We start from the raw sequence: 12,264 nt of genomic DNA, 5'->3' as shown, positions 1-12,264 counted from the left end.
AGAAGGGGTTGTTCATCTTTGAGATAACTTTTAGTATTATGTAGAGAGTGATATTCTGAGACAATTTGCAATTGGTTTTTCATTATTTGTGGTTTTTGAGTTATTTAGCTTTTTATTCAGCAGCTCTTCAGTTTGCATTTTAAGCAATCTGGTTACTAGGGTCCAAATTCCCCTAGCAACCATGCACTGATTTGAATAAGAGACTGGAATATGAATAGGAGAGGACCTGAATAGAAGGATCAATAATAAAAAGCAACAATAACAATACATTTGTAGCCTTACAGGGGATTTATTTTTTAGAAGGGAGTCAGCGAAGCCCATTTGAAAGCTGCAAAGAGCCAGAAGAAAAAGGCAAATAACTATAAAACTATAAAAAATGAATAGTGAAAACCAATTAAAAAGTTGTTTAGAATTGGCCATTCTATAACATATTAAAAGTTATCTTAAAGGTGAACCATCCCTTTAAGAAGGGATTGGATGGTGTTTAGCAAGTGATTATATATAGACTTAAAAGGTTGAACTTGATGGACGTGTGTCTTTTTTTAACCTAACTTACTATGTAGAGTAGGGATGCACCGAATCCACTATTTTGGATTTGTCTGAATACCAAACTGAATCCTAATTTGCATATACAAATTAGGCGTGGGAAGGGGAAAACATTTCACGCAATTTCCCTCCCCACCCCTAATTTGCATATGCAAATTAGGATTCAGATTCGGTTTGGCTGAATCAGAATCCTGCTGAAAAAGGCGGAATCCTGGCCGAATCCTGGATTCGGTGCATACCTGTGTCAGTTCTTCAGGGCAGGACACAAATTGCAAAACATGGCAAACTGCATCCATTTTCTGAGCTTAGCGCCATTCCCCGAGCTCCTGTATCTGTATCCCTGTGCCTTTCAACATTTCAAAAGTCGTATATATTTTGGTTTAACTATTACCTGAATGCTCCCAACCCATGGGAAAATATAATCAAGGGATATTTTTCCCCCGGTTTGAAAGGTGCGTTCCATCTTGCAGGGGATTTCACTGATCCTGTAGGGAGAGACAAGGCAGAATTGCAATGAGTGATTGCACTGTGGCACTGACTTCAGCTACAGCTTCATCTATACCGAGGTTATAGCTACACACAGGTAGTTTGATTACACAGTGTAACCCTGAGAACTGGTGCTTGGACAATAATGAGCCCCAGCACTGATCCTTTGTGTGTGTGTTTTAGTTGCTGATGCCTGTATGTATATGTCTCAGCATGCAGAGTAGGCCAAGCCTCTGACTGTATCACCTAATCATCTGTGCAATGTGTGGGTGTGTATCATTGTGCTTGTCTAGGTATTTGCCATTGTGTAAGAGGTCTGAGGTGCATGTTCTTATATGTGTGTGTGTCAGTGCAGGAGCACATTTGTATTATGTGGGGGCATTTGCCAAGAACAAGAAGTGCCCCCTACCATTAAAGGGGAATGATCGTGAAAATGAAACCTTAATATAAGCTTCAGCTTGCTGAAATAAGAAACTTTCTAAATAAAATCAATAAAAAATTCTGTACAATTTATGAAATAATCAAGTTACTCTTCATTCTCCCCTCTCTGATCAACCTGTCCCTTTTTATTCCGTCTCCTTGCAGTAGGAGGAGTCAGTTTTTGATTGACAGTTCGGTCTAATTCATGCTTTGGGGGGGGGGGTTGCACCCTTAAACGAAGGTGCTCGCTCTTTAAAAGTAACCGTCTCTAATGGAAATGCTGTTTCTGTGTGTGCAGGGTGTTTGCCAGAGTCTGTTATTTTGTTACCTTTTGTTTGTGCTGGAGTTGGTTATTTGACTTATTCTGCTAAGAAAGGGAACTACCCTTAGACATACCTCAAAACCTCAAAATCTGATCCAGACTCAGCATGAAGAGTGACAGGTTGTGGAGAGTGAGATTCTGAAGCGTAACTTGATTTTTTTATTTTTTAAATGGTACAGAATTTTTAATTAATTGCAATTAGGAAGTGTCTTATTTCGGTGAGCTGAAGCTTACTGTATATTAACTTATCATTTTCACAAAGTTCCCCTTTAAGGGTCAAGCCACACAAGCAGATTCAGGGAGATTAGTCACCCAAGCGACAAATCTCCTTTTCTTTGGGGCGACAATCTCCATGGACTGCCTGCCCCCTGTCCTCCGCCGGAAACTCTGGACGACTTTGGAAAACGAAGCGTCACGTGTGCATTGCCGCAGGCAATTTTCATTTTAGTCGGTGGAGGGCAGGGGGAAGGCAGTTTGGGGAGATTGTCGCCCCGAAGAAGAGGAGATTTGTCGCTGGGGCGACTAATCTCTCCGAATCTGCTCGTTTGGCCTGACCCTAAGGCAGTGAGTCACATGTGCTTTGCTGATTGTTAAAGTTCATGCAATGCAGTGAGAAACAGGCACACTCTTGTTTTCAATTCAAACTTCAAAATTCCCCTGGGGAGGGGGGGTTTATTAGACGGAAATCCTCATATTTCCCATTCGCAGCATTTGCTTTTTTGCATTGTGAAGAGATGCAGACGTAAGAATTTTTATGGGAATGATTCTCAGGTGGAGACTTTCCAGCTTTGGCCAAATTACAACTTCCTGCAGCAATTCAAGGTTCATTTTGTCAGGTTATTGATTGGTTAGAGTGTCGTTTATCTGTAGTTACACAGCTGTATTAAAAGGCCAAGTATAGCTTGTAATAACCATATTTATCAGCATCTGCAGAAGGTGTCAGCTCATTGGAGCTTGTTGAACTGCTGAGAAAAACGACAGGATCAGCAAAACTGGCTGATATTAGTATTATCACTATTATTATAATCCACGCTTCTTACCAAAGTAGTAGCACAAGAAGAAATTGACTACAAAGCGATTGAGCTTGAGTGTGTCAGCGAGACCAAGGTAATATTCTTTCCTGGGAATCCATAAAGGCTCTTCATAATCACCAACCTCTGCGCTGGGGTAATACAGGCGAAAGAAGCTTCCCTGCAGGATAGAAAGAGTTAGGGCAGAGACACACGCTCAGATTCGGGGAGATTAGTCGCCCATCGACAAATCTCCTCTTCTACGGGGCGACTAATCTCCCCGAACTGCCTTCCCGCCGGCTAGAATCGAAATCACTGGCGGGATGGCACTCGGAGAAATTTGTTTTCCAAATGAGGCAACTTTGGACGACTTCGGAAAATGAAACGATCTGATTTCGATACCGTCGGGGATTTCGATTCTAGCCGGTGGGAGGCAGTTCGGGGAGATAAGTCACCCTGAAGAAGAGGCGATTTATCGCCGGGGCAACTAAATCTCCCCGAATCTTCGTGTGTGCCCTTATCCTTAAAGTCATAACTGCTAATATATAAAGGGAAGGCTTAATTATATTGTAAGCTCTACCTCACGGGACACTCTTTATCTTGTGCCTTTCAGTGTTTGTATTTAATCTGTATGTGTGATGTATACCCCCTACTATTGTACAGGGAGGGTGCTAGACACTACGCTATACATCAAGAATACAGATTAAATACAAATACTGAAAAGAGTGTCATGTGAGGTAGAGCTTACAATCTAAATGCCATCAGCCTTGAATTACAGCTGCCTCAACCACTAATGGTAGGTTTCAGACTGATCTTGCTAAACTGGATCAGTTATATAACCCCGTGCCTCATACTGACAGGTAATGTGATTCAGCCGGAACCTGCAGGGCCTAATATAGCACCATGTGACCTCCTGGGGCTGCACTGTGCACCTTGAATCCTACCCAGAAACCTTTGCCCCAGATTCTGAGTAACATGAACCTGTTACCACCCGTTTGTACAAGCAGTTCAGCTGCCACAGTTCAGCCATAAATAGCAGAGCAAGAATTTCGTCATTTCACATTGCATAAGTTGCAGGTAAGGCAGGTACAGGGTTAAAATATTCCCATGGGGCTTAAAAACAAAAAGAGGAAATAATTGTGCTGAATGGTTGTCATGGGCTGATATTTAAAGGAGAACTAAAGCCTAAGCATTAATATGACTTAGAATGTCATATTTTATATCATGAACTTTTTGCACCAGCCTAAAGTTTCAGCTTGTCAATAGCAGCAATGATCCAGGACTTCAAACTTGTCACAGGGGGTCACCATCTTGGAAAGTGTCTGTGACACTCACATGCTCAGTGGGCTCTGATTGGCTGTTGAGAAGCTAAGCTTAGGGCTCGTCACTAATTATCCAGCAGAAAATGAGCTTCCCTGGCTGTAATATAAGCTGATGCTACAGGTTTGCTGATTATTAAATTCTCATGCTAATTGCACTGGTTTCTGTGCTGCCATGTAGTAATTATCTGTATTAATTACTAATCAGCCTTATATTGTGACATTCCTATCCTATGTGTACTGTATATTGTGAGTGGGTCCCTAAGCTCAGTAAGTGACAGCAGCACAGAGCATGTGCAGTGAATCAGCAGAGAAGAAGATGGGGAGCTACTGGGGCATCTTTGGAGACACAGATCTTTACTGCTAAAGGGCTGTGGTTGCCTTGGGCTGGTACAGAAGCTCAACCCCTAATATACAATAGTTCTGCCCTGCTTCTTTGGTTAAGCTTTAGTTCTCCTTTAAAGACCTATGGTCTATGGCACGTGAGGTGTTTTGACCTCCAGTCTTGTCCGATGGAAGTGAAAACTCGCCTGTCATTGGAACAAGTGTATATACAAAGGTAGGTCACTCTGTTCTATTAAGTATGATACCTGAATATTAGGGCCACTCATAAAGTCCGTGCAGCCCACAGCGTGAGGCCCTCTCCCTTGGGGAATGCCGCTGAACTGAACACTGTTGTGACCCCCCATCGCTCTTGGCAGTTGGCTGTTCCCTCGGGTGGAATGTACAGCTGAGTAGACCCTTTGCTTCACCTAAAAGACAGGATTGTTATTGTGTGAGATACTTTCCTACTTTACACAAGCAGTATGGTAGCACAGAAATGCAGCTGGAAAGCAGAGCTGGGAATAGAATGCAACGCAGGTATATTTGCTTCATTTCAGAGCCGCCAGCAGAAGTCTTGGGCTCAATACAACTAAATCATTGGGTCCCTTTTTCACTTTGCAAATGTCACCAGGGCTCAAAATTGTTAGTCATTCCGAGGAGGGGCCTAAAATTCACCAGGTGATGAATGGAGGTCCTGATAAGTTTCTCTCTGCTGGAAGTGTGTTGGAAAAGTTCCCAGGATTGGTTTAAACATAGGAAAGAGAGGACATTTACCCCGGGCCCCAGTATCAGAGGTACCACTTGTGAGAGATGCAGATAACAATACATAGAGTAGATAAGATATGCTAAGCACAGGTATGGGACCTGTTATCCAGAATGCTTGGGTTTTCTGGATAATGGATATTTCCATAATTTGGATCTTCATACCTTAATTCTACTAGAAAATCATGTAAACATTAAATAATCCCAATAGGCTGGTTTTGCTTCCAATAAGGATTAATTATATCTTAGTTGGGATCAAGTAGAAGCTGCTGTTTTATTATTACAGAGAAAAAAGAAATCATATTAAAAAATTTGGATTATTTGGTCTTTCCGTAATTCCAAACTTTCTGGATAACAGGTTTCCGGATGACGAGTCCCATACCTGTATATACATTAGGGAAATCCAACCTACAGTTCACAGAGATTTATGTCATCTCCCACCTTCCTCCTTTAGATGGGACATGGCCTTTTTTGAATTGCCAGGCCGCCCACAATGCTGAAAGTGTAACAGCTCCAACGTGCAATGGGACCTGCTTCCAAAATCAGGTTATTAAAGCTCCTAGAGATGTTAGTGATCAGTACTAGCAGCACCTGAAAATATTAGCTTTATAGATAAGCAGAATGTTCCACATTCTGGCCCTCGGCTCCCACTCAGTCTATGTGAATTGAAGGGGCACAGAGAGGGCATGTTCACTAATTCCATCTATTACATGATGATCACTTATTCCTTGTTCCACTTTCCATTGCTTCTTTATGAACACGTCACGCCCCTGCACCCATCAATGTAGTGTCACTTGGTATAACTGAATCAGTGAAGGCAAATCTGATTCAGATGAGAGGAACACCTCATCCCTGCCCCTTACTTATTACTATGGCACAAGGTATAACCGAATCAGTGAAGGCAAAGCAGATTCAGATGAGCGGAACACCTCGTCCCTGCCCCTTACCACTCTAAATTGGCACAAGGTATAACCGAATCAGTGAAGGCAAAGCACACCTAGATATGAGGAGCACCTCACGTAGAACATGTCATAGGCCCTTCTCATCATTCTGTTTTATGGTCACTTGATATAAACGAATCAATGAAGGCAAAAAAGACCCGGGAAGAGGAATTTTTCATCGAAACAACTGGCCATCATTGCACTTGTCTGTGACACACGGTATAACTCAATGTGCGAAGGCAAAACACTCCCAGATGTGAGGAAGGCAAATATTTTCTGCATCTAATCATAGGGAGAAGGTTAATAGGCATTAGTGAAGACCACACACACATATTCTCACCCAGTGAAGACTGAATAACCTTGTTACATGAGCCATCCCATTCCGGCACTTCCCAAAAAGCCCCGTGTGTGTCCTCTAGTGTTGACTCAATGCTGCCGTCACAGTCTCTTGATGAAGGTTCTGAAAAGGGGTAATGTGAGGATTCAGTGGGGCAAATTCACTAAAGGGCGAATTTTCGCCAGTGAACGATCCACCACATTTCGAGGCACTTCGCCAGACAAAAATTCACTGCCACTACGCTAAATTCACTAATAGGCAAAGTTGTGTCTGGGCAGCTGAACGCTGGGGAAGTTTCGCTAGCATTAATTTGTAAGAACAAGCATTTTATAGCAAACTTTTGCTATCGGTCGTTTCTGCTTAGTGAAACTTCGTTAATCAATTTGAAGAGGGCGGGTACATATAGGTCATATATAGGTCTTTATTAGAGATGTTGGCGCAAATGCTTGAAGTGGCCACTTATTATTACAAATGTCCAAGGAAGCAAAATAAAGACAAAAGAGATCCTCTAATGCCCTAGACATGAGCCCACCCTAAAACAAATGTGGCATGACCCTCAAATGGTAAAAAAAAAATTATAACAAACATCTGTAATAGTTAAAACTTTTAAAGACAATACCACTTTAAAATATGAAAAAACACCAGCGTTTTTTTTATCATTTTAATAACTTTCCGTCAGGATATGATGTCACTGACATAAGATTAAGGAGGAAGTAGCTTTATCTTATCAGTTCGCCAGGTCTAAGCTGGAGAAGGAAACGCTGGTGAAAGAGGTAACGTTCTGTAAAATTCGCACTTTAGTGAATTTGCGGGGGAACGATTGTTCGCCTAAGAGAAAATTAATATGTCGATAGGGCACTAAACTGTGCCTAGCGATGGTCTCCTTCACTAGCAAATTGTCGTCTGTGCCTGTTAGTAAATTGCCGATGTCCCAGCGGATGGGATTTCTGTTTGATTTGTTGCTTGCGACGGCCACTTCACCCTTTAGTAAATCTGCCCCAGTGGCTCTCACACATTATTATCCATAATTTTTGTAGCACCAACATATTCTGCAGTGCTTTACAGAGATTATACATCAGTCCCTGCCCCAGTGGAGCTTACAATCTAAGGTCCCTATCACATTCCCACATGCCAGGGGCAGTTTTATCAGGAGCAAGTTAACCTCTCTGTATGTTTGTGAAATGTGGGAGGAAACCCACGGACACGGGGAGAACATACAGACTCAAATATTTAAAATGAGAAGTGCTACTTTGTGATTACCAACCTTATACAAGGTTGAGGAAGGTATAATGAATGCTGTAGAAACATGTGCACCACACTCAGTGCCGCTTTTGTGCAGCCACACACAACAAAGCCCCATATATCCACAGGTCAGTGGCTGTGCTTACTTGGCAAGTCATTACCCATGCCATGATTTTTAGTTTAAAACTCAGCAATTCTGCAACAACAGTTTGTCACTGACACCAGTTACCCATTACACTTTCTGAACCACCAGGTTTGGAATGGGATTTAAAATAGGCCCTGGCAGAAGCCAAAACAGCCCCCACAGGCCCACTAAATAGTTACTGTCTATATTGTATCTTACAGCAGCCCCTCTTCGCAGGTCTCCAGTCTGGGCCTGAAAACCACATCAGCCTATCAACATGTGAGAGAGGCATTAAAATGCCTGGAAAGGTGTGTAGGGAATCTGCACCATTTTGAGTCACAGACACCCGTGTGTGACTCTCCTATAGAGTAAACACACTCCTATTCCAACATATTGGGAGGAATATGTTCAGACCCTGTACCACATGGTAGTATGGCAAGCGGACCAGGGTCGAACTGGAGGTGCAGGACCCACCAGGGCGGCCACCAGAGGGGCCCCCACATCCCCAAGTGGCCCCCGTCATGTCACCACCCTCCCTACCTTGAGTGTGCATAAATTAAACATAATTTCAGTGCGTCGGGGGAGGGAGATCAGAGGCCTGAGGGTCGGTCTGGGCCGGAGCCCACCAGGTTTTTTCTCAGTGTCCCACCAGCCCAGTCCAACCTTGAAGGGAACCCATCAGTCTCCTGCCCCACTGCCATTCCCAGGAATCACTGGGTAACTTACATTTGTACACTTAATGGCTGCCCTGTCAATTGCTCCCCTGAGGTAGTGCCCTCAGCCAATCAACTCTCTTCAACTGTAAGAGGCCTATTTACAGTGTCAGACTGGGGGGTCAAGGACCCAGTGCGGCTGCCACCTGAAGACCCCCTGACCAACGCAATGCCGCAACCACCCCCTGGTCCCCCCCCCCAGGGCCGGATTTACATAGTGGATGCCCCTAGGCTCACTGCCGTTCATTGCCCAAGTCCCCTCCCCTTATTTGCGCAAATTTTCATCATCGGAACTGGAGCAATTGGGATTGGCTCACGGGAAATTGAAAAGTCTATTGTATCTCCAGAGCATCCCCAGTGTTTCTGAACCAATGTGATTGTGGTTGGGCAGCAAGTCACCCCCTAAAATCCTGCCGCCCTAGGCCCGGGCCTTCGTGGCCTCTCCACAAATCTGGGCCGGTGGGCATAACTTTACTTTTTCCTTTGTGGCCACTATCGGGGGAGGCCAGGGGGTTACACTGTTAGTCTCAGGCAAGGAGTGGGTCTGGGCCGGCCCTGCCTATTTATCATTGTGTGTAATATATTGGACAAAAACATCAATGATGTTGCCCGTGGCAACCAATCTGTAATTAGAGAACAAAAGCATTTTCTCCAGTGTTTTACACATGATAAACCCCAAGTGTCCCAGAGAGTATAACAGAGTGTATATAACACAGAGTATATATATATATATATATATATATATAACAGAGTGTATATAACACAGTGTTATATACACTCTGTTATATATATATATACTCTGTGTTATATACACTGTTATATATATATATATATATATACTCTGTGTTATATACATATATATATATACTCTGTGTTATATACACTCTGTTATATATATATATATATATATAACAGTGTATATAACACAGAGTATATATATATATATATAACAGACTGTATATAACACAGAGTATATATATATATGTATATAACACAGAGTATATATATATATATATATATATAACAGAGTGTATATAACACAGAGTATATATATAATTGAGTATAACACAGTCAGGGTCCCAGTATAACACATAGGAAATAATTCAGCCCAAACCCTAATAATGAAACGTGTAATTAGCACTGGAAGCCAAAGTGCTGTTTATGTCCCTGCACATTACACCCTTCTACGTGGACATTAAGTTTTTATTCATATCCTTTTGGTTTATTCTCTCCCTATCACTAACAGCACAAGATCTCATCAATCAGCCTATGCGCCCTATCGCCATGACAACCGCCGCAGTAATATAAGCCCCGCCCACACCGCGGAGCGCGAAAACTTGTAGTGCACATTGAGGTGTGAGCGGACTCAGTTGAGGAAGTTAATTACCTCAGAAGGCGCGTTCTTTGTCCCGATAGTGACCAAGCGATGGAGGGGAAGAGGCGGTCTGTAGTCTATGTGAAAAGGCCTCGCTGTGCCCTGACGTATTGGGAACGTGTGAGACCACTTCCTGTAGAGCAGCAGCAAATGACTTGACGTGAGGGACGCTGAGGCCCGCCAGTACTTCACACGGCTCTATTAATCCTACTGCCCCACGTTTTTACATATAATGAATTAGCAGCAGGTAGAACTGGTTATGTCTAGTTTCAATCCACCCCCCATGCTGCTTCTATTAGTAAATACTTGAGATACACGCTGAGGCCTGTTATTCACAACTCTGTCCCACCAGCAGCAGCAACTTCCTAAACTGAAGAGCTGACACCCCCCCCACCTGTTACAAGGGTCAGACTTGTATTGTTATTGCTACTTTTTATTACTCATCTTTCTATTCAGGCCTCTCCTATTCCAGTCTCTTATTCGAATCAGTGCATGGTTGCTAGGGGAATATGGACCCTAGCAACTAGGGATGCACGGAATCCACTATTTTGGATTCGGCCGAATACCGAATCCTAATTTGCATATGCAAATTAGTGGTGAGAAGGGGAAAACATTTTTTACTTCCTTGTTTTGTGACAAAAAGTCACGTGATTTCCCTACCCGTCCCTAATTTGGATTCGGTTCGGCCAGGCAGAAGGATTCCACTGAATCCTGCTGGAAAAGGCTGAATCCCGAACCAAATCCTGGATTCGGTGCATCCCTACTAGCAACCAGATTGCTGAAATTGTAAACTGGAGAGCTGCTGAATAAAAAGCTAAATAACTCAAACCACAAATAAAAAATTAAACCCAATTACAAATTGGCTCCCTCTCTACATCATACTAAAAGTTATTACAAAGGTGAACAGCCCCTTTAAAGGTCAGAGATAGGGGAACCTGCTTGCGGCAGCCCAATTTAAGGGTCAGAGATAGGGGGACATACTTCTTTTCAGGTCAGAGATAGGGTCAGGGCTTTCAAAAAGGCCCTGACATTTCAAGTACACAGAGGCCCAAATATTCCTGCACCTGCCCAATAAATAGTGACTGTGTCATTTTACAGCAGCCCCTCTGACATTGGCCAGATTGTCAGTCCAGCCCTGCTTATCTACTAGATATTTTGGAAACAATGGTGTACATTTACTAAAGGTGTGCCAGAAAGTGATAATTACTCATGTCATTGTGGATTTTCTGACGCACGTATATTATCGCTTAGTATTTAAGTCACACTGCTGTTTTGCAAGGTTTTCTAAAGACTAGTGCCATAACTGTCACCAAGTTAAAGGGGTTGTCTGCCTTTAAATTAACTTTTAGTATGATATAGAGAGTGGTGTTTGAGGCAATTGGTGTTCTTTTTTGTGGTTTTTGAGTTATTTAGCTTCTTATTCAGCAGCTCTCCAGTTTGTAAGTTCAGCAATCTGATTGCTAGGGTCCAAATTCCCCTAGCAACCATGCATTGATTTGAATAAAAGACTGGAATATGAATAGTAGAGGCTTGAAGAGAAAGTAGAGTAATAAAAAGTAGCAATGACAATACATTTGTAGTAGTGATGTGTGGGCTGACCACGGACCCGCGGGTCAGGTGGGTTCGGGCCAACCTCGCACGCTTCTTCGCTGGTGGGTGTGGGTTGAGCTCTTCTTCTGCTCTCCCCGCCCGCCACCGTCAAATAGCAGCTTCTGGTTTCCTTTTTTATAGACCCTGCGCCTGCTTGCCCCGCCCATTTTGTGATGTCATCGGTGGGTCGGGTTGGCGTGGGTCTATAAAAGCAACCCGGACGTGTGGATGCGGACGGCCAAGGGAGGGCGGGTTAGGGTCGGGAAAATCCCGACCGGCACATCACTCATTTGTAGCCTTACAGAGCATTTGTTTTTTAGATGGGGTCAATGACCCCCCATTTAAAAGTTGGAAAAAGTCAGAAGAAGAAGGCAAATAATTAAAGTATACAAAAGAAAAAATGAATGGCAATTTAAAAGTTGCTTAGAATTACCCATTCTATAACATACTAAAAGTTACCTCAAAGGTGAACCACCCCTTTAAAGGGGTGGTTCACCTTCCAAACACCTTTTTTTAATTCATTTGTTTTTAGATTGTTCCCCAGAAATAAAGACTTTTTTCAATTATTTCCATTATTTCTTTTTTACTGTTTTTCCACAATCTAAGTTTAAAGTTGAATGTTTGTGTCTCTGGTGTTTGAGTCTGGCAGCTCAGTAATTCAGGTTCGAATTTTTTGTTTGTTTTTAAAAACCTTGAATTTTTCGAGATTTATTATAGCCCAATGCTGCAAAAAGCCTGAATCTGAAAATCTGC

General features: G+C 42.8%; 1 protein-coding gene across 4 annotated transcripts in view; it reads right to left on the bottom strand.

Moving 5' to 3' along the window:
- The window catches only part of pla2g7.L (phospholipase A2 group VII L homeolog), a 30,348-nt gene that overhangs the window by 12,971 nt on the left and 5,113 nt on the right, over positions 1-12,264 (bottom strand). Inside the window, exons 1-5 of one of the 4 annotated variants that reach the window (XM_018264072.2) lie at positions 9,934-10,297; positions 6,471-6,590; positions 4,694-4,855; positions 2,815-2,965; positions 938-1,031 (exon numbers count right to left, since the gene is read on the bottom strand). In XM_018264072.2, coding sequence (XP_018119561.1) covers positions 938-1,031; positions 2,815-2,965; positions 4,694-4,855; positions 6,471-6,506 — 443 coding nt within the window. In that variant the 5' untranslated portion in view covers positions 6,507-6,590; positions 9,934-10,297. Of the gene's footprint in view, positions 1-937; positions 1,032-2,814; positions 2,966-4,693; positions 4,856-6,470; positions 6,591-9,933; positions 10,298-12,264 lie in introns of those variants that run through there. The other 3 variants (XM_018264071.2, XM_018264074.2, XM_018264073.2) reach the window with 3 other exon arrangements.

Source organism: Xenopus laevis, chromosome 5L, assembly GCF_017654675.1.
Source record: "Xenopus laevis strain J_2021 chromosome 5L, Xenopus_laevis_v10.1, whole genome shotgun sequence".
Classification (NCBI taxonomy): domain Eukaryota; kingdom Metazoa; phylum Chordata; class Amphibia; order Anura; family Pipidae; genus Xenopus; species Xenopus laevis.
This window is presented reverse-complemented; position numbering and strand designations above follow the sequence as displayed.